The sequence below is a fragment of the Zonotrichia albicollis genome, chromosome Z (assembly GCF_047830755.1).
Source record: "Zonotrichia albicollis isolate bZonAlb1 chromosome Z, bZonAlb1.hap1, whole genome shotgun sequence".
NCBI classification, from domain to species: Eukaryota; Metazoa; Chordata; class Aves; order Passeriformes; family Passerellidae; genus Zonotrichia; species Zonotrichia albicollis.
Genome location: NC_133860.1, coordinates 41799744 through 41821903, shown reverse-complemented (window position 1 = coordinate 41821903; position 22160 = coordinate 41799744). Strand labels below are relative to the sequence as shown.

Sequence of the window (22160 nt, the reverse complement as noted above, 5' to 3'; positions counted from 1 at the left end):
CATTTCAGTATTTCTGTCTTTTTTAAAGATCCCTTTACAAATATTACTTACACCATCTTGATAGTAGCTTTTGATTCAGAACAACGATGTGACTTCTTAATGAAATTTGTGCATCTGTGTATCCTTGGATAACATTCATAATAAGCCCCAAATAGCTACCCAGAGAAAGAGTGAAGAATCTGGAAAGAAGAGGAGAGAAGCAACAAAAAGGACAGATGAAAAGCGAAAGTGTGCAAAATAATTGCACTGCTTTGCTCACACAATTAAAAAGCATATCAGAGGAAAACAGTTAAAGTAGCTCACTGAGTGTATATAGGAGTTTAAAAGCTCTATTGTCAGCTCAATTAAAAAGATACCCTAACAACAGCACACTGATTTATAAAGCAGATGACATTCTCCAGAAGCCTGAGATGGTCTCTGTGACACCAACAGCAGCCACCTCCTCCTGCTTTCCTTGTCCTTTGGAGCATTATAGACTACTCAGGATGATTTCAGACTGTCAGGGCTCAAAACCAGCTGTTCCTTTACTGGAAACCAAACAGCCCAGCCTTCCACTTTCTATGGCAATAACAGTGAGCCCTTTGCAATCTGACCTGCGGAGGAAAACCTGCTGTTAATTAAATGTTAATTGCCTTAATGCAGTATGCATTATGTGGAAAAATGCAAGTTATTTTAATCTGTATTTTAAAGAACACATCTGAGGCAGAAAGTGCATGGCAGAGGTACCTTATAAACTGACAGATATATATTGCTTTTGCCCCTTTAGTGTTAAAAGAGACTCCTATGGGTTTAATAGAGGTGTTGTTCTATTATTTCTCAGACTTTCAGGTCTCTTTCAGACAATTTAATTTTATTTCTGTGCAAACCCAAATGCACCATTAGTAGCCAAGTTTGAATGATATTAAGATGCATTTTTTAAATTACATCAATTATTTATTTTTATTTTAAAATATGTCAGGACCTGACTCTTTCTAATTCCACCAGACAGTGTGTGTGGTTTGATTGAAGGATCTTTATTCCTGGGTAGATACAAACACCTTTGCGTTCCCCCCTCTGTGGCAGGCAGACGCTGGTACAGCCATTCTCAGAGGGGTCATGCCACTTCCAGCACAGTGGGGAAAACAGGATTGTCAGTTTCTCAATTTGAAGGGCTTCTCCAGAGCAACCTGTCTCCCTCCTGCAACATTCTGCTCAAACACCTTGCCTTCCCTTAAACTACTTAGCACCTGGGCAAAAAAACCTCATTACTGCAGCAGTTTTTCTGCCAGCTTGGCCCAGTCCCTGAGGAGACTTTCCACCCCCAAGACTGAGGTGATGGGGATGAGAGGAACTAGAAAGCACAAAAGTTTTTGATGTGTAGGGGAACAACTACGCCATAGCTCCTTGCTCTGGCCAAAATTCATTGTAATGGCTGTCATGGGCATGGGAGTGCCCAAAGGTTCCTCTCTAGGGATGGATGGGTGTGTTATTACACTACTTCTTCTCCTGGCCAAGTTTATGGTTGTATTTTCCTTTAGACTGCTGCAAATGTCAGATGGTCTGTGCAGGGCATGCAACAGAAATGCCAACACAACAAAAAAAGAAAAAAAGTTTACTCCCATTAACTTTTGGCCGACTCAAGAGGCAGTGGGGATGAAGCAAAGTATCCCTCAATGAGTACTTGTGAAAAATCACTGATCATGTACCTATGTTGCCCAAACTGTCTTCTGGGAAGAATAAATTGTGCAGGGATATGAAGGACAGACCTGATAGCATCAACCATAAACATGTCACTCTCCCTTCTTCCCTTCTTTAACTTATCTGCAATTCACAATGGCAAAATACCAAAGTTAACAGTAGGGAAGCTGTTCAGCTTCTTTGCTGTGCAAACAGGTAAACTGAAGCTGATGAAATTCTGCTGCTTTGCAACAGCAGCAAATGCCACTTAAAGTAAGCTGCATACGTGCTGCAGTGGTCTCATGGGGATGTGGGAATACCAGCTTCTGTGATTTGATGCAAAACTATTTAGAGCCTCAGAATTTAACCCCCTAGACAGGAAGCTGCCAGAAGAAAGATGCCAGCAGAGGCAAGTGCTGTCGGGGAAGTGATGGTACTGCCAGCACGGCCCAGGGGCCTGCCCAAACACAGAGTAGCGCCCATTCCAGAGACCCGAGCCTCTCTCAACCACATCTGGATTTGATCTCCAATGTTCACAAATCTGGGGAGTGTCTCAGTAGTTTTGGACTGCTACATGCATTATTTTTCTCATCTTAAAGCTGCCCGTGTAGAGAAAAACACAAGACTTCAGTAACAGTTACCAGCATGATTTGCTTTTATTACCTTTCTGTTCAAGACCCTTGTTTCCCCTTGTAGCATGTCAAATTGCCCCCAAAACCATATTATACAGCAGAGAAATGTCGTTCACACTTCACTAGCTATTGATTTACTTTACTTATTGGCACAAAATCAGCCTGAGATAAACATTTTGTCCCCCATTTCCACTATTGTAAGCAATATAGTTCACTGCAAGATAGGCAAACCCCAATGTGCGGGGTCACAATTCGACATGGCTTTCTAATCAATGTGTGAAAAATTACCTAATGAATAATGGGTTGCACATTTCCACAAACAAATTAACCAGGGTGAGACTGAAACTAATGATTATATTTATCTAATGTAATTTCACATCTGTTACTAGAGCTAGTAATTTTTTTTTCTTTCCATGGTTTCCTTAGAATTGCAGCCTTGCTTTTGAAAGACAGACATTTTACATCCATTCGAACACATACTGGTCAAGCTTCTTATATATATATGTAACTTTAAAAATGCAATATATTTGGGAAGTTTATTATTATTTTACAACATTTTCTGGGGGTTGAATGGCCTTTTGAAATGTGGTGTGGTTGTCATACCACAGATCCAGGGTGCTCCAACTGACAACACCTCCCATACAGGGAACAGCAAAAGCGACTTTTCCCCAGTATAGTACCTGATAATTATCACTGGAATTAGGCTAATGTTATTTGCAGATAATAAGGTTTGACAGTGGGAAGAAACATCACAGTCATGTTCTTTTTCTTCTTTCTATAATAGATTTGTGTTTTCCTGATGAAATTATCAGTTTTGTAAAGCAGATGTTCCTAGAATCTGACTGCCGACCCCACACATGTTCAGAAAGTAGCCAGGACCGGATGCAGCAGGATCTTCTCAGAATGGGGAAAGCAATTGACTCTGTGAGGTTTGCTTTCCAGATGGGAGTTTTTATTCTCCAGGCACATTAAAATATTTTGCTTGGGGTGACAAAAGTTGCTTAGGCACCCTCCCTGGCCTTCAAAATATGAGGCATTAACTTTCTGACCCTCTCCCTAGAGACGTGTTTCAAGGAAGGGCTTGCAAGATCACCAGGGAAGGACAAAGAGGACAGTGGTGGGGTTTCCTCCCCTGAAGTTGGCTCACCTCAATCCCCATGGGGGAAATAGGGCTCCCCTTGCATCAACCACCTTCATTCCTACTTCAGGGGGCTGTATCTGCTCTGTAACTTCCACCAGCTTCCAGTTGTCTTTAAAGACATTGCAAGAAAAGCAAGAGTCTCCAAATGATGTCACTGCTTGAGTCAACATTATTAAACAATTTCACAACCTGTCTCAGTCGCGGTGGCAGCTTTCATAAGGATTTATTATCCAGAAAGGGAAGAAGAGAGGGGGCTGAGAGTGCACAGAGGTTTGAAAGTCATTGTACCGAGAGTTTAATTATTGTATTTTTCACTGAAGTTGAAAGTATTGAGGAAAATCTAGCCAATTTCATATTACCTCATTTGATTAAAGAAGTTGTATGATTGTTCAGAATGTGTAATTACCATTCAGTACAGCTGAGCTGAAGAAAGGCTTTTTGACTTCACATCCTTAATACTTGGTAGTATTTTGTTGCCTCATTGGACTAGCCAAACAAAACTGAGAAAATAGGACCAGCTTTATTTCGAAAACATTCTGGTAATTGTTTTGACTGAATATTATGGTAAGTCAATGTGTATTTCTGTTTGGATTTGTAAGTATGTGCTGTTTTTAAAAGTATATGTTTACATTATCACCATTGGGAAGAGTCCTCTCTACAACAATGTTATGTATAGGGCAATATATAACTTCACAGGTGGGTTTTCAAACCACAGGAAATAAAGAGTGACACAATATCATGTTTATTACATGGAGTAAGATATGCAGACATCCTGCAGTTCTGTGCCTTATAAGTCTAAAGTGATGTTTTGTTTTTAGAGTACTCTTCTGTATTTGGCTTCTTTATTAAGAACAGAGACTCTAAATGTGTACTGCTACAAATACTTCTTTTTTAAAAAAAAATGAGAGCAGATAGCCCTAATTCCTTCCAATGTTCGTTCCAGAAATAAACAACTTTGTTTTACCCAGAAGCTTGTAGGACAGCTGAGGGACATTCTGTCTGGGTCAGTCTTAAACTGTTTGGTTACAAAGTAGACCTCTGGATATCTTGATTGGGAGACTTCCTGTTCCATCAGCTACAGAAGAGTTGTCCATGTACTACCAGCACACTACCTAATGAAAAATGGATTGCACATTGCTGCAAACAAGCTAATCAGAGAAGCAGACACTATCAAGTGCCAGCCAGCCTGGCAATGGTTGAGCTGCATCCTTCTGTGGGAGCATCTTCTGCAGCAGCTTGTTAATCCGCTTCTATGCAGTGGAGGACTCTGGTGTAACACCTGAAGAGGAGTGTTTCTGACCTCTGGAGTGTGAATGGACTGGGATAACACCAGTGCCTCCATTTGCTCATGGAGATTGAGATATGTGCTGCGCCTGGGGGAGGCAGGAGATGTGTAGGTGTCCCTCTGCACTGGGACAGCTGAGCAGCGTGACAGCCACCACCTGGCTCACAGGTAACTTTGGTGGAGTTCTGGGGCAGTTGAAAAACGGTATGAAAACAGAGCCCAACATACTAGAGACAAACTTGCTTGTAGCCACCCTGTCTCAAACACTTGATTGCCCAAATTTATGACTCTTCCTAAAGCACCTTCTTTTCTCTACTGTGAGCATGATGACTATAGTGTATCCTGGGCTGCCACAGTCTGCAGAAGCCACACAGTGGAAGGGCTTTGACGAGGCATGAAAAACCCTGGGATCTCTTTTTTTCCTGAGGGCCACTGTGACAGAGTTGCTTAGGGACTGAGCTCAGGAAAATATTTGATGCCTGCTGATAACAAGCATATTCACTCAGTTATTTTTGCTTCTCCTTTATCCAGCACATGTGCCTCAGTTAATGACTCTTAGCCTAAGTTAGGCTCACTCAGTCCTGAAGATATAACTCAAAACAAGCAATTCCTGTTTTAATAATAATTCACTGATTGCTGCATAGGCATTTGTTGCTGGAGAAAGTAGCGAACTTTGTTGACTGAAGAACACAAAGCATGTTGATGCAAACACAGCACAGAGCTGTCCAGAGGGACTCAGAGCACTTACAGTGAAAGCACACCAAAAATAAACTAAGCATCCGTTTTTCCAGCAGAGGCAGTCTGAGTGTCTCAGCCTGAGTCCAGAAGGAGGTCACACAAGAGAGGCATGGCGTGACGACAGCCTCCGTGCCTTTTCATGATAACCTGGCTGCACCACTTGTGTTTCTCATTTTCCCTCTGGTACAAATTCCTCACTGAGGGTTTTGACAATTTTCAAATATTGTCATGGAGAGTGTGACAACATGAAATGAGACTAGAGCACAATGATGCAGTAAATAGTTACATTATTAGAAAGGCAGATGCTGGCATTGAAGCAGGGTTGTTGGCCTAAAAAAAATAGATTAGGAGGGAGAAAATAGAAAAAAAATCTGTGAGATATCAGAAGCAGTTGATAGTGTAATAACATTCATATGCAAGCAAGGGTTTTCTGTGGCAATGTGAATCAGCTCACATGCTAATAGGACCAGTAAATAAACCATACTAGGATTCTGCAATTGATATTATTACTCACCAAATACAACTCCTGGCCAGTGAACCATGTCAGGGGATTGCATTTTGGACTCCAAATCCTGACACTGCTACCCAATAGACAAGACAAAGTCCCTCAGCAGTGCTTGAATAACATCCAGGTATCTACAGAAAACCTATATTCATCATAAACTTGGTAGGTTTTTTCCCTATTGGCTTATCCTTGTCACTCCTCAGAGTCCTCAGAGACACACCCTGAGTGAGTGCATGGATACTGCAGAAATTTAGGACTTTTGAATGTGCTGCACTACTTAAATTGAATTGATGCAGCCTGGTCCCCCACTTAGGCAATTGTGAGGAATGGGTTCTCCTCACCCTGCCATGAAAGCTGTTGCCCACCTCTTAAGCCTATTGTCCTCTACCCAAAATTCTATAAAATGCAGTCTAAATTCAGCTCATGAGAATGAACTTAACAGTATTGGAGGATTTTCTACGTGCTTCCAGGGTCCAATGACTCATGTAAAAATCTGGTATTCTGATTTTCTGAGAATATAATATTCTCTGAGAATCTAAAATTCAGAGAGCCTGGACACCAATAACCCCAGTTTGAAGAGTTTGAGCAAATACTACCTCAAAAATCAACCCCAACTGTATTGATGCAGGCACCAAATAACCTGTGAATTTGTGCAAAGGCAAACTCACCTTTAGCAAACGTAGGAGTGCCATTACAGTCCTTGGTAAAGCCATGGTAAGTGAGGGCCACTTGTTCTGCAGGATAACGTTGTAGACCAGAATAGTCAAAGCAATATGTCAGCTGTCTGTGCTTAAATGCAGCATGGTGCATTGTGGATATTTCTCCATAGGAGTTCAAACAGAGAGAAAATTTCATGTGCTGCTTTCTTGTGCATGGCAGGGCAGACTGAGAAACAAACAGAGGCATCCCATGGAGGTACTGCCCTGACAATGTCAGTCTCTCAGAACCTGAGAAGTAATGGCCTGGCCCCATGCACAGCTACTCTGGCCAGCATGTCTCAGCTAGAGTGCAGGTGGGGCTCCAGCTACCTTTGCCAGTCAAACTGCTTCTCTGGGAGCCTCTAGAGAACGTGCTGAGGCAAACAGGACATCCTTGGGATTTTCCACTACTGCACAGACTCTGATACAAGGCAGGGCCAATTAAAATTGCCCTGAGTAAGTTGAAGGAGGAAGGCTTTTGCAACTAAACAATTTGCTGGTGAGTCAAGTGCCATATGGTTTGATTTTTTTCTGCCAATTTGGAAATGAGAAGACCTAGATGTAACATAGATATATCAAAGTCATTTCATGGAGGTTCACCAGTTGAGTGGTACCCATGATGACAGCTGAAGGTGAGGGCAAAAGGCATAGCCAGGAATGGTGCTTCAAATTGCTTTTCTCCTGGAGTGATTCACACAGGTAGTCACAAGAGTATGTGATGTGTCAAAATCCTAGAGGCAGCAGTGAAAGCAGGAGCAGGCAGGTAGATAATCTTTCACACAGAGAGTCATAAACTGCTTTGGATCTGTAGTGGGTCTGGCTGACACAGAATTCATTTTCCCACAGTAACCCTCACAGTGCTGTGCTTTGGATTGGTATCTTAGTCTGAAGCTTGAGGCAAAATATAAGGATCAAAATGAGATTTAAACATCAGATGGGGCTTTGTGTCTTGGTATAAAAAGCAGCTCTTGAATGACTGGATAACTGCAAAATTAAAAGCGGCCAGCTGCATTTAAAGGAAAACAAAGATTTGTGTATTCATATACATTATAGATAGACCAAGTAGGGAGCACATTGTTTGATAAAGAAGAAAGTCATGAACTAGTTGAGGAGTTTGATAAGAAACTAGAGAAAAAAGAGTATTAAAACTGATGAAATTTGGCCACTTACATTACTTGAAGAGGAGACTTAGGTATCAAAACACTTAGATGCTTTTCAAACAAGTACCTGCAACACTGGATACTTTCATTTAGAGGTAATGGTGCAAGCAACTGCTGTAAGTTTTAACACTAAGGAAGATGTGTGTGGAAGGCACCAACGAGCAACAGGCTAACTTTGAGGTTTGGGATTGACTATAGAATCCATGGGTGAAATCTATAGATTTACACCCTACTGAAGAGGCCAAGAGAGGACACGACAAGGAATGAATGACTCTTGGAGCAATTTATTGTAGACAGAACAAGAATCGCCTTTGACGAAATGAGAAAGGTCTGATTTAAATGGGGATACAAAGCACGTGATGAATAGGTCAGAAGCAGCAGATTCCTGTGTGAGATATTAAGACAAGCCAGAGCAATTAGCTAACAACACTGGGTCCTGCATCCTTTAGAAAACATCTCCTTTGTAGCTGTCTCTCCCTAGACAGGGTCCCCCAGAGTCCGGCAGCATTCCCCACACTGGCAGGGATCACTCCAGTCACAGTTTGAGCAAACATGAGCTTAAAATTGCAGAGCAGTTAAAGCAGAAATGGCAAAGTCGCGATAATATAAAATATAGTGGAATTATCTTCATGTATTTCTTACAGTAATTAAAATTTAAAGAATAAAGTATGAGTCATTTATTTGCTACCAAGACCTGAAGATCACAAGCTCACAACAAGTGCAGTTGTGGGTGTTAATTACTGCTTGAAATAGACAAAAAGATTAGAGCCACAAGCTGTACCAAGTATAATTCTTTATTTTGTAATTTAATATTCCTCCCTTTTCATTTCAATGCATTTTTATATGTCTGACCTTCTGTAGACTCTTCATTTTGTTCTCCAGTTGAAAGAGCAAAGCTGGTTAATTTCTGGTGACATTTTGTAGCCACGTAGAGGCTGAAATACCTTTTTACACTTGGACTTGTTTATAAATCTGAATTCAGTGGATATCTCCCCAGCTACACAAGCCTGTAAGCTGGATGATGTTACTGGAGTGAGAGCCTATTCCTTCCCAGGGACTCCCTGAGTGGAGTTCACTCTGATCTCAAGGGCCCAGTGAAAAGTACCCTATAATGACTTTAGCCATGGCAAACATCTGGACCACTCTATGTCTTCCTCACGTGTCTCCTACTCTCCCAGTGTACCACTGAATACATGGGCTGTGACTATGGCACAACCAAACCCTTCAGCTTAAATGGCAAGGGGAGTCTCTGTGTTACAGACAAATCAAGTTTTGCCTGGATTTTGGTATAAGGCAGGAATCTCAAAATCACAGCCTTCCAGTACACAGGAATTTCATTATGAAGTAATGTTTATGCCCTGAAATGCTGTTTATGCCCTGAAATACTCCCTGTAATTATTAGACACCAAAACCAGGGAAGGATGCTCGGAGCCATCCAGAAATGCTCTTTAAAAAGTTAGCAAAAAAATAAACCTTAGGAGCCTGTAAAAGAGCCACAGGGAATCATAGCTGCCACTTAAATTATATTAAAGGGCAATAAATTGAAACCAGTAAAAAAGAAATGTGTCCTTACAGGTGCATTGTCAGCTTATGAAATTCACTGTAGCAGGAGGTCAGTGAAAGAAAGTCCATAGTTTGTTTTTTCCCAAAGCACTTTTTGGATCACTACCATGATGCTTCCAGTGCTGAGAGAAAAGGCTAATCAAACTTCATACTCCAAGGCACAAACTGTCTATGGGGGTCAGGAGAGAACGTCACCCTCAGAGACAGTGTATTAAGCATATTCTGCATTTTCCCTCTCGACCTTCGAAGGAGGGTAAGGTTCTCTGCAGAATGGTTATATAACCTCCAAAGGCAAATTCTGCACAAATGCCTCTGGATTCCTTACTCCTGGGGAGAGATTCTCCTCTGACAGATTTCAACACCTCTAAAAGCACAATTTTAGCTCTGAAAAATTTATTTAAGCATTAGCATTGATGAATGATGCAACATAAAGGTGCAGCAGCACTCTTGAGCCCCAAAGACAGTCATGGGAGAAGCTGAAACACACAATTTATTGGCAAATAAGAGAGGCAACCTCCCACCCATACCATTGTACAACATCCCAGGTGGAAGACAAAGACAGGCTAATCTGTGCATGAGCCCCAGCTTTGGGAATCATGGAAGGGAGACATCCTCCTACCAGTTTTTCTCTGAGGAGTAGAACTAAATCTCACAGAAGGCCTTACATGGCTATTCATGAAGTCCCTCATGCATAGTTTAAATAAAAGTATGGTGGTTAATCAAGCAGCATCCCCTGCCACATCCTAGGCAAGACCATCCCCTTTCACTCTTGCTGCTCTTCATGTTGTGATCAGGTGAAAAATTAAAACTGTTTTACCTACTGTGCCCTTCCACCACGACAAACACCTCTGTTTTTCTTTCCTGGGTCCATTGGTGCAAGGGTAATGATTGGTCCATGATGTTTAAAACGAGCCAGTGGGTTCTACATCTGTTTCTCTGAGTTAAGACATGGCTACCAGCTGTCCAATAAATTTTTGGGTATATCACATGCATTCATGAAGTCAAATGGACTCTCAGACACCAGGTCTTACCTCCTCCATGGCTGGATGAGCTCATGTGGCATGAGGTGTGGTCAGATACTTGAATGTGATTCATGTGTGGTCCTCCTATATCTTTCAAAAAATAAAGTTTTTCATTATGAGAAAGCTGAGTGGTGGAGCAATTTTGAGTACCAACCCTGCAAATGTTCACACATGCATCTGCTGAATTCACTGCCATGTCAGTAAGGGCTTCAAAGACTGCTGGATAAGGGCCTTTCCTTCTTTGTTCCTACTGTCCAAGCAGTAACTCTATTTCAGCTATCAAACCATAGAAACATGCCAGTGACTTCACAGGTTGCTAATTTCAGAGGATTCCTCTCCCATTCACTTCTCTGTCGCCTGGATTTTTCCTGTGTTTATAACACACAATTCCTTTGTTCTCCTTTTCATCTCTATGCTGAAAGGCCACGCTTCCCAGAACAACCACCCTGAGCTCAGCCTTAACAGCAGGTAAGAGATGGTCCTCTCCCTGCCAGAGCTTGCTTTAGAATGAAAGGAATCTTAATTCCAACACTGGAAACAAAGAAGATTTTGTTATTAGCTCTCATGTTAATAATTTCGAAAATACTGCCAAATCACTCTGTTCTCTCAGTACTCTCTGAACACAGCTGCATTAGGTGTTAGAGTGAATGGATATATTTCAGATGAAATATTTGTACTGAATTATTAGAGTAGTCTGTATTACAAAATTACTAATAAACATTGCTTCTGGCTCAATTTAGCCCGAACTCAGTGAACCTAACCAGTGGTGAGAAATCAAAAACTCTGAAATACTTGATGAATGAATCTAACTAATCAAGAAGCCCTGCAGGAAGTAGATGCCAGGATTAATGAGCCAGTGGTTTCACCATGCCATGCTGTTATTTCTTCACATAAATGCCCTCAGATGAGATTACCTTTGTCATGAAAAGGAGAAAAAGAAGGTTACATACTTTCAACTGACAGGTTAACTGCCATACCTCCATTACTGCAAGATACATTTTCATGTGCAGAGATTTTTATTCTGAAAAATTAAAATTTAAATACCACAACACAAATTAAACCACATTTTCATTTCTAAGAGCAGGGATCATTACAGCTAGTACAATAATATAATCCATGCTGCAGTGTTGCCTGATCCCTTGCCTTACACAAACTTTCTTCCCTTATTAGTAATTGCTCAGTGATTGCAATCTCCAGCAGTGGGTAAGAGCAAATTCTGCCTTCCATGGGGATTTAAGCAGAGGAAGAGCGGAGAGAGAGAGAGTGTCAAAGCATTTCATCAAGAGAGCAAATGAAAGGTTCAGTGACATTATCTTTATGTATATTCCTTAGACATTAGGGGTGATGTTGTGTTTAGAGGAAAGTAGAATTACATGAATATATGCCGTCGTGGAAATGAATCCGTACATAAGAACATAAATCTCAGTCTACTTGCACACTGGGTGGAACAGCTTAAGGCTAAAATGCACCTCAATATAAGCAAATAAGCCCAGCTTGTGACAGCCCCAGTGCCTGGTGTTACCTACTTAGTCAGTAATAGGCTAATTGTTATTCAGCATAACTATTCCTTCTCAATTTGTATGGAATCCATTCATTTATTTTGATCGCTTTACGTGAATGAAGCAAAGCTGTTCATGTTGTTAGATAGAACTAGTTCGTGCTGTTTAATTTTTAGCTTTTAACATCGGCAAGATTGAGACTTTATAGCAAAATAATTCAGACAAAGCGTGTAGCATATGTGAGTGAAGCCTGTGGTCTCCTTCCTTCCACCCATGTTAAACACATAAGAGCATCAGCTTAGATGTTTTATGCTACAAAGCTTCAGCAGATGCTAAGGGTACATATAATTTCAAAAATCTCCAGGACTCAGAACACAAGGATCTATTGCTATGGAAACAAATCAAATTTGTATCAAAGTTGTGTAGGATCAAAAAGCTTTGCTCATAACCAGGACTACAGTTGCATAGAATATGGAGGAAATGATGGATGTTCTAAGAGCGAGCATTAAGCTGAAGGACCTTTGTAAGGTCCCTTTCACATACCTGCAATGTTCAGTGTCAAGAGTTGGATCTTACAGGTTGTGTCTCAATCCCCTGCCCCCAGCCAGAAAGAGCATTTTTCTCCACCATTGAAAAGCACATCTTTTTTTAAGATCTTCCATATCACACTTTACGACATTCCTACATCATAAAGCTGTCTTGCTTATAGCAATATAAAGCAGCTGTAAAAATTATGTGCTTGTAAACAACCTTCCATACATTTGGAAGAAGTAGAGTGAGATTTGCACTCTTCTGCATGAAAGTGGAGACTTTTCGCCCTCCTGGCAGGCCACACTATAGGGAAGAGAACACAGTGGAACTGGGAAGACCAAGGGACATCCCAGCTGGCTGCTCCTCCCTTTGGCCTATGCAGGGTCACACAGGTTGCACAGGGAAGCTGGATGTTCCCCAGCCAGCTCTGCTCCATAAGCAGCCTGTGTGCCCATGCCTTTGATGGCCGAACCAAACTGAACACAGATTTCAATCTCGGAGCCAAGCCGGGCGAGGAGAGGCAGCTGCTCTGCCCGAGGCTAGGCTGGGGAGAGAGGCAGGGCTGAAAGGAGAGACAGAACACGGCGACTTCTTTTCCCAAGTGCTACTGTGGTGTGGATTGTGGTATGGGACCTGTCTTGCCTATCCTAGACTACCTCAGGTGGAGCATCCTGGTTTGCTACAGCACCTGCAGGAGCAGACTCCTGCAGGAGGGCATAGGGCTCTTTCTTTAGGTGACTCCCAGAGGACTCACTTGTGGTCTGGATCACCAATAATTTATTCTGCTTTTATTTCTCTTTTAAATTAAATATGCATATGTAATATGCACTTTGGAGCGAGCAAGGACCCTTCTGTGGGTGCCTATGGAGTCGTGCACTCTCAGGTGTGTAATTAAGAGGTGTGTAATTGATGTACAAGGAGAAGAGATCTTAGTGTATTGCATAAGAGGCAAGGGCGAGGGGGGAAGAACTAAAAAAGAAGCCCAAACCTGGCTGTATGATGCTTGGCAATGTATTGCATTTCTTTTTCCCACCATATCAAAGTTTGCAGGGGGGTAAAGCAAGAGCTCTCTCTTTCATGGGCCTTGCCTTGCCAGCAGTGTGCCCTCATTTCACATTCCATAAAACTGATCATCTCCCCACTGCCTGCCTGCCTGCCCTAGCCTCCCACTGACCCCCTCTCCTTCATCCCTTGCCCTGCCCTGCATCACCACAGAACTTTTCGTTACTCGCACTTTTAAGGCCAACCACACAGAAAGATTAACAAAAGTTTATTAATCATGAAGTATTAAAATTGTGACAAGTGAAAGGCATCAATGCAAAGTTAAGCAAGCAAACTATCCCCAAACTTGTGACAAAGGACTCAGTGAATACCACAGAAGGAAGTCCTGTCTATTTTTTTTTTTTGCCTGCAGTTGAAGACACCTCTCATATCTCACACGCCACATCAAAATCTATAATTCTTCATATCACATACTGAAAATGATTTTATTTATCCATTCACATTAACTTGATATAAACGTGTCCGGAAAAGTCAAGTAATATGTTTTATATTAGCTCAAACATTTATTAAGTAACCCAAAGTTCAATAAATAAGCACAGACAATAAGTTAAAACATATCACGAATCGACCAGTATGTAACAAGAATGCTTTATCTACACAAAACATCCTATTTCACATCGTTTGTTCATTCCTCCAGTGGCCCTGCCCTGCGGCGGGGTGACCGGCACATGCAGGCGGGCGGGCCGCGGGGCCGAGCCGGGCCGGGCCGAGCCAGGCCAGGCGGGGCGGGGGGCGCGGCGGCGCCTCCGCCGGCGCTGCGGAGGGACAATAGCAGCAGGAACGTAAATAAATGCGTAAATAAAGGTAGGGAGGATCGGCAACTCAACTATCACGAAATCAAAGATCCGAAAAAGGGAAGCGCTCTTGCGCGCTTTTTTCTTCCCCCTTTTATCCCCTTTGTTTTTTACAAAAAGAAGCTTTTAATTTTTTTTTTCTTTTTTACCCCATCACATTCGCTGTCGCTCATTAATGCTTAATCAAAATGGATTTGATTCTCTCTGGGGTCTCTCCGTGCCTTTTCGCGAACCCGCCCGGCCGTCCCCCGACGGCGCCCTCGAAGCGGAAGGAGCCGGCGGCAGGTCGCCGCTCCTAAATAAACCATAAAAATCATTAAAACAGAAACAAAAATGCATTTCTTTGCAAAGCCAAAGCCGGGCGGGTGGGCGGCGGGAGAGCCGGGTCGTGGCGACGGAGGGAGGCCGAGCGGGGCTCGGGGCGGCCGCGCGGCCTGCCGCCGCCGGGCGGGGCGGGCCTTGGGGCGCAGGGGGGCGCGGGTGATGCGCGGGGGCACAGGGGGCTTGGGGAGGGTCGGGGGTGTTTCTCGGCCCACAAACCAGTCTGTTGGTGTCTGATTTCAGATCCTGAGTCGACTCCCTGGTAAGTCGGATGGGGGAAGGCGGGGGCGCGGGGCGAGGCGGGGGTGCGGGGCGAGGCGGCGGCGGCAGGGGCAGGGGTGGCGCGGGGCGAGGCGCCGGCCATTAGGTGAAACTCATGGAGACTGTGTGCTCTAGTGCTTTGCGGCGGAGGGAGGCGATGCTGGTTCCCCGCCACACGTCGCTGCTGTCCGGGGAGCTGCAGAGCTGGGGAGAGCCCGTCACGTTGCTGGGGCCGGGCAGGGAGGCGGGCACCATGCCGGGGAAGGCGGGCTGGTAGAGGTGGGACTGCAGCCCGGCGCCGTTGGAGCCCGCCAGGCTGTTGGAGAGGCCCATGGAGTTGGGCGGCGGGCCGGCCGCCAGGCTGCACTGGGACAGGGACTGCGCCATGGCTTGCTGCCGTCCCAGCGCCGGCGGCAGCGGCAGCTGCGACACGCCTGGCATGGCGGCGGCGGCCCAGCGCGTGTCGTTGGCGTGGAAGGAGCACAGGCTGTCCCCCATGGCGGCGGCGGCCGCGGCGGCGGCCGAGGGGAACTGCGGCAGCCCCGGCGTCGGCAGCAGCGTGCCCGGGGCGCGGAATACGTTCGTGGTCTTCTTGCGCTTCTTCCACTTGGCGCGGCGGTTCTGGAACCAGACCTGCGGGCAGCGACACGCTCCGTTAGCCACCACCACCCCCCGTTGCCGGGACCCCCGCCCCGGCTCCCGCCGCCCCCTCAGCCTCGCCCCGCCGGCCACGGTCGCTCTGCACACCCACAGCTCCACGCGCGTCCCTATCACAGGTTAACGAAACCGCTGGAACTTTTTATAACGAAAGCGATCGATTTCTCCGTCCTGGGCAGGAGACTCCAGGAGAGGAACCTGGCCTGCCCACGGCGGGGAAAAAAAAAAAAAAAACAAACCAAAAAAAAAAACAACAAACCAAAAAACCCCAACCAGTCTACGGCTCTGGGCCTTGCGAGGACGCGCTCCCGAGCCGCCTTCGGAGCGCGGCCGGCGGAGAGCCCTGCCCTGGGCCCGGCCAGGAAACCCTCGCTCGCACCAAACCGCCCGCATTTGGGTTTAAAAAAAAACCCAAAAACAAAAACCCAAACCTATAATAACAAAGCCAGAGGTGGTTTAGGTGAGTGGGTGCTCGTGGTGGCACCGTGGCAGGGATGGTTTGGTGGGTCTCCCCACACCGCGGCCGAAAGCAACCGAGACAGTCGTGAGCCGGGAGAGAGCGCGTCCCCCTGGAATCCGAGGGAGCGCAGTGCCCCATCCTGCCGGATTCCACCCTCTCAGGCTCCACGGGCGGACTGAGAAAGGCGGACGCCCGTTAGCAGGAATGAACGGCCGTGAGGGAGCTAAATATTATATGAATAATCGAAAAATCGCGTTCAATTATGTTTTAGGGTTAATAGTCAAATTGCGGCTACAAAATCTTTTTATGTTTCATGGTTTGCTGATGGTGTAAAGAATCTCCATCAGGTCTGATCGCCTAAGTTCATAGCTACACTGCATATGCTTTTAAAATGTGAATGTTTCCAGTTGAAAACTGGTGCATGACAGATTAAAATGCAAAGAAAACCTGGGGGAGATTTTGAAAATGCACACATGACAACTCTAGAAATATATTAACCATGAGCATTTGGAAACTTTGAACTCCTTTTAAAATGCAGCTAGCCTCTGAAAATTATTAATACAACAGTGAGAATCTAATGGAGGTTGGAATCTAAAAACCTACCTTGATGATATCTGCTGTTACAGTAATATAGACATACTGTAAATGTATTTTAAAATATATAGCCCATTTAATTCCCCAGCTATAAACTGGTGAGAGAGAGTGAAAGCAATAGAAAGGGAGACAATATCACTTTTGTTTTTCTTCTTCTTTTTTTAAAATGTTCTTTTTATTTTCCTTTTTATTTCTTTTTTTTTTCTTTTAAGAAGCCGAAGCTTTATGAAGATCTCATTGGAATCCAGCAGATGATTAATGTGAAGATTTGGTAGGAAATCTGGAGAGCTGTATTAAAGCTCAGATCTCAGGTTCATTTCGATCAGCCAGCCGTGAACTCTGGGCCGAATTCATTACACTTTAATAGTGCTGGGAGAGGAAGAAAATGCAATTTCTCATTCCATTAGAAAACTAGAAAATACTCTCAGCTTGTCCCCTATTAAGATGTGGCAGGTGACGGGACCATTGTGGGGGACACGGTCAATGGAATTACAGCACATTATTTTTGTTCATATAAAATATTGGAAGGCAAGCCTGACTGTGCAGAAGTTATTTCACTGATTTAGTTTTTATGTAAATAAAATATTGAAAGTTAATTAATCCGTGCTAGAGACTAATGATTATGCTTATTATATTGCATTTGATCGCGTAATTTGCATGATTCTCGCATTGCTGCTTAATAAGCCATTCCAGGTTATAAATAATTCTGAAATTGGTTTCTAATAATGGCATGCTATAAAAAGAATGGTTTTATTACAGCAGCTTGAAAAGCAGAGCAATATCAGATGTGGAATTGGACTCTTGTTTAAGCATCAGCCAGTTTAATAATTATTTAAATGTATCATATACATTAAATACAGATCTAAAATGAGGAGAGTGGTGATTTATCCTGGCATCTAAAACCCTTAAAAACATATACAGCCGCTATAAATTAAGCATTTGGAGCATTCCTAATCAGTGAGGAGCCCATGTACTGAAAGGAATGTGTAGGCTATCTGTTAACTATAAAGAAAACTCTAAAGTACTCGTATAAGAACATAAACTAATTATTATTTAATTTAAATTTGATCAAGGACTAGTGATACATCGGATTATGAAGTAAATATATTAATTTTTTTTTTGCCTTAGATTACATAATGTTAATCATTTTGAAGTGTTAATTAAGAAGGTTATGTTGATCTGATTACTTTTTAAATTACAGAACATTATTGTAAAAAAAAAATTAAATTGACACTCTATTAAACTGTTTTTATCAGCAGTCGCGAGCTATTAGCATTGGTTTAAGATTATGCCAAGGCCATTAAAACACTTTGTCTTTCTTTCTACGAATTTCTTTGATGTGCTGTTAGAAAATAACTATTTCCATTTTATATTTTAGTTCATTTACCACACTCCTAATATTGAAATTGGTATCATTAACCTTTGGGAAACCCAATAAAGTTTAATAGACCTCGTTTTCTTTTTTTCATAGAGTCAGTTGTCCAATTATATTTTATTTGTGAATCTAATTTCTTTTTTAATTTAAACTAATTATAGTTCTGTGTAGGCTGAGTCAAATTGTTTTACTTTTTAAAAACAGACGTGCTTTTTCTGTCACATTCAAGAACGGAATCTGTTTTCTTTCATAAAATGTTCATTTAGGGATTTCTCTTCACGTGTCTTTATTTAGCTGAGGATTTTAGCTGTGCTTGCCGATAGGGATTTTGTGACCGCGCTGAAGCGCTTCAGCAGCAGCAGCCCCGGTGCACTGTGCTGAGCCGGTGTGCGCATCCCACAAGTGCCTCTCTTGTGCAGCCTGTCATCCCTCGGCATGGACTCGCCTAGAAAGTCGCTACAATAACCTTATGCACAAAAAAGCTGCGTCTGAGCAGTCTAGCGCTTTGCACCTTCTCCCCCTCTACCAAATTTCGTTTACATTTATTTGTCTAAATAGTTTCCTACTGTCCGGTGGGCATATATATATATATATATATATATATATGTCTATGTGTGTATATATACGTATTTTAGAGAACAAAGTGTGCCCTAGCTGATGAAGTTACTCACAACCCCCGCCGTTCCCAGACATTATAAAAGCCAGTATGGGGAAAGTCCGAGTCCAGACACAACTGGCTTTTATCGAAGTGCCTTTTTACGAGCCGGTACGCCTTCCCTCGCAGCCCACCTCGGCTCTCAGGGCGGTGGGCTTTGGCGGACGCCCCTGCCCGGCGCTGCCGCGGCCGTGTGGCCATCAGCACCCTGGACAGCGGCCCCGCCGCCGCCACCGGACTCCGCTCCGGGGCAAAAGGAGTCATTCCCGGCAGGTCCGGCTCGACTCTTAGCGCCGGGCTATTGCGAGGACTGAGACCGTTCTTCTCGGGCTGTCCCTCCCCGGACTCCCTCCAGCCACGGGTGGGGCCGTGGGCTGAGGGAAGGTCAGCCCACGCCCCGCTCGGGACCACCGCGCTGCAGGTGGGTAGGATAGAGGAAAAGGAGACACCCCAAGGTGACACTTCTACGGAAAGGGGAGCGACGCATGTCTGATTTCAAGGCTTTCTGACCAAACTGTTGCACTCAGTAAATAACTCACCAGGGGTGGGTTATTTACCCCGCCGTCGGGCTGAGGTTTGGGGCACCCACCCCGCTCCCCGTTGTGCCTGTCCTCGCCATCGGCCAGCCCTGCAGCCGTCCGTGCGAGTGGGGAAGGGCGGCAGGCACTGCGCGGGGTCTGCTTTTCCTACCTGCACCCGGGACTCGGTGAGACCGATGCGCAGGGCCAGCTCCTCCCGCATAAAGATGTCCGGGTAGTGAGTCTTGGCGAAGCTCCTCTCCAGCTCGTTGAGCTGCGCCGGCGTGAAGCGAGTGCGGTGGCGCTTCTGCTTCTGCTGACCCTGCTGCTGCCCGGCCTGGCTGGAGTTCTGGCCACCCTGCTGGCCTTGCTGCTTGTCAGCGTCTTTGGCGCTGACGGCTAGAGAGCTGGGGTTGGATCCCACCGTGGTGATGTCCTCTCCCGGCAGCAGGGTGGTCCCTTCCACCGTGTCCGAGTTGGGAGCCATGTCTCCCGGGTGTCCCCCCGGATCCGAGCCCCCGACGCCCAGCCGACACTTGACTGCCTCCCGGTGTCCCAGCAGCTCGGCCGCGTCTTTCATCCCTGCGGAAGCAAAGGGGCGGCAGTCACTCGGCTGCGGCTGAGCACAGATCCATCCGAGTCCCTCTCCAGCGCACTAAACTGGAGAGAGACATCCAAGCATCGCCACAGCCTCCCCCCGCCGTCCCCGGCCGGCCGCCCGCCAGACCCGCAGCCCTGCTCGGCTCCACGACACGCAGACACCCTAGCCCGGCGCGACCCGGGCGGCGGGGAGAAAACTTTACATCGAGCAGCTCCTCTTCCTGCTGAAATAACCAGTTCCCTGCCCGGCCTTCCCTTGCAAGACCAAGGGAAGGGAAGAGGAGGAGAGCAAGTTTTCACGGGTTCAACTTGGGTTTTCCAGCGGAGCTGGTAAGAGAAAGAGACGGAGAGAAAGAAATAAGGCTCGAGCCGCCCTGTTGCCGGGAGCGTTACCTCCCCGCCAGATGCGCGGGGACCTCGGTCAGTCTGGCCGATCTTTCCCCTCTCCTCCTGCCGCTTCTCTAAACAAAGTCATGAATAACCATAAATAGATAGATACAGATATTTCTCCCTTTTCTTTTTCTTTCTTTCTTTCTTTTTTTTTTTTTTTTTTTTTTTTTTTAAGGAAAAGGAGGGAGAAAAGCAAACGGGTGAGCAAGAAAAGGCCACACAGAACTCCGTAAACACCATCGAGCTCATCTGTCCTAAAATAATAATCATCATAATAATAATGTGTAGGTATGTATATAAAAACTGGGGAGAGAAAAATTAAATGATCCACAACTCGCTATAGATCTACATACACCGTAGGTCGCACTCTCTTCTTTTTTATGTTAAATCAAATTAAACTTTAATACAGTACAATTACTTTTAAAGGAATTAGCCCATTTAGAACGCATTAAGGTAAAATAAGGAACAAATTGTCAATTTCCTGCCCCGGCTTCCTCCCCGCTCGCCGCCGCAGCCGGTGCAGCCGCCGTAGGGCGGGGGGGTGCCGGGGGAAACTCACCGAGACGGGCGTCCAGGAGGTCGGCGTGAGACAGCATCGCGCACCGCTCCAGGGCGAAGGCTGTTCCCCCCCAAATTTTAGCGGCCTTAAGTTATTTAAAATAGATATAAGATATGAGATATATATATATATAGATATATATATATATATATAGATCGTCTAAATGAAAGAAAATTCGGTGTGTGGTTAAAAAGGGGGTCTCTTGCATTATAATGTCCTTTAGAGAGACGGGGAGGTGCTTAACACTTCAATGAACCCGTGAGCAGCTCGGCGCGGGGACCAATCAGGAGGGCAGCCTGCAAATGTCAGCGCCCGGAGCGCCCCGCTCCGCCCGCCCGCCGCCCGCCCGCTGCCGCCGCCCAGGCCTCCCGCCGCCCCGGCCGGCCCGGCCCGCGCCGCGCCCGCGCTCCCTTACCCCGCTCCTCCGCCTTGCCCGCCCGCCTTCGCCTTCTCTCCTTCTCTTCCAAACGCACATTTGCCACACTCCTCCGCTCCGGGTCGCCCCTGGTTTACCGGCTTTTATCGTTTTTAATGCCTCCTCGGAGCGCAGCCTCTCACCGATCAGTCTCCCGAGGGTCTCGCAAGCTCAGAGCCCACTGAGGGCTGCGAGCGGGGCAGACTGGTGGAGCGGGGTCGGGCAGCGCCGGCCCCGCTGGCCAGCAGTCCCGGGAACAGGGAGCGGCAGGGGGAACTGCAGCCAGGCTTTCACCCACACGAGCCCCGACGGCTGCGGGGCGTCCAGGAAAGGGAAACTTGCCCGAGTTCCCGCAGCGGGCCGTGCTGCACAGGCTCGCCCGGCCCCCGGGGCTGCCCGCTCGGTGCCGAGGCAGAGCGCAACGAGGGGCAAGGGAGCCCAGGACCATGCGTCCCGGCCGCCCGGAAGCTCTGCCTCCCTGCCCGGGATTTGAACGCCCTTAAGCCCTATTTTTCGGGTAAAGTTTCCAAGTTCGGCTAGCCTACAAACTCAACTTAAAGCAGTAAATAAAGTTAAATGCTTTTTATTTTCCTCTTGAATATATTAAACTACTTGAACAATTTAAAGTGCTTTGCAGAAGTGAAGCGAACCATTTCTAATGTTCTGATTTTTCAAAGCCAGCCAACAACAAAGTTTAGATTAGTAATATATTTCTAACCAGAGTAATTTTCAAGATCATTAGGCATTTATGTAATTAGTGCCAAATCTATAAGCTTTTATTACGATTATTAGAGTAAAATCAGTATAAATTTGTACTAATTTACTACTGTTTAGACTTGGCTGTCAAGCCAAGAGGTTCTTATTGTAAATGATAACTGAGGAAATTAAGTGCAAAATTCTGTACCATTTCTGATCCGCTCCTAAACAATCCGTTTCAATTGTATTTGTAGCAGAACATAATGCCCTTTTAAAGTTATTTGACTTGTATTTTTATTTGCAAAACAAGAAAAATACCCTCTACGCGGGCACAATGAAAACTGATATTTACTACTTCCAACTTGATTAACAT

The 22160-nt window shown here is 45.1% G+C and overlaps 1 protein-coding gene across 2 annotated transcripts; it reads right to left on the bottom strand.

Moving 5' to 3' along the window:
• Positions 1–13778: 13778 nt before the first annotated feature.
• On the bottom strand, positions 13779–20863 carry OTP (orthopedia homeobox). Of its 2 annotated transcripts, none has more exons than XM_074532383.1 (3): positions 20677–20863; positions 19300–19709; positions 13779–15501 (listed from the first exon to the last, which is right to left on the bottom strand). In XM_074532383.1, the coding sequence occupies exons 1-3, from the start codon at positions 20711–20713 to the stop codon at positions 14971–14973; spliced, it is 978 nt and encodes a 325-aa protein (XP_074388484.1). In that variant the 5' UTR covers positions 20714–20863; the 3' UTR covers positions 13779–14970. The 2 variants fall into 2 exon arrangements, with proteins under 2 accessions (XP_074388484.1, XP_074388485.1); XM_074532384.1 differs by lacking the exon at positions 20677–20863 and adding an exon at positions 19931–20227.
• Between the last annotated feature and the right edge of the window lie 1297 nt (positions 20864–22160).

Excerpts from the sequence above, each read along its gene's own strand:
- OTP (XM_074532383.1), bottom strand. The coding sequence starts at position 20,713 with ATGCTGTCTCACGCCGACCTCCTGGACGCCCGTCTCG. Across the intron at positions 19,710-20,676 it reads CCTCCTGGACGCCCGTCTCG|GGATGAAAGACGCGGCCGAG; the intron begins GTGAGTTTCCCC and ends TTGCTTCCGCAG. Across the intron at positions 15,502-19,299 it reads TCACCGAGTCCCGGGTGCAG|GTCTGGTTCCAGAACCGCCG; the intron begins GTAGGAAAAGCA and ends CGCTGCCCGCAG.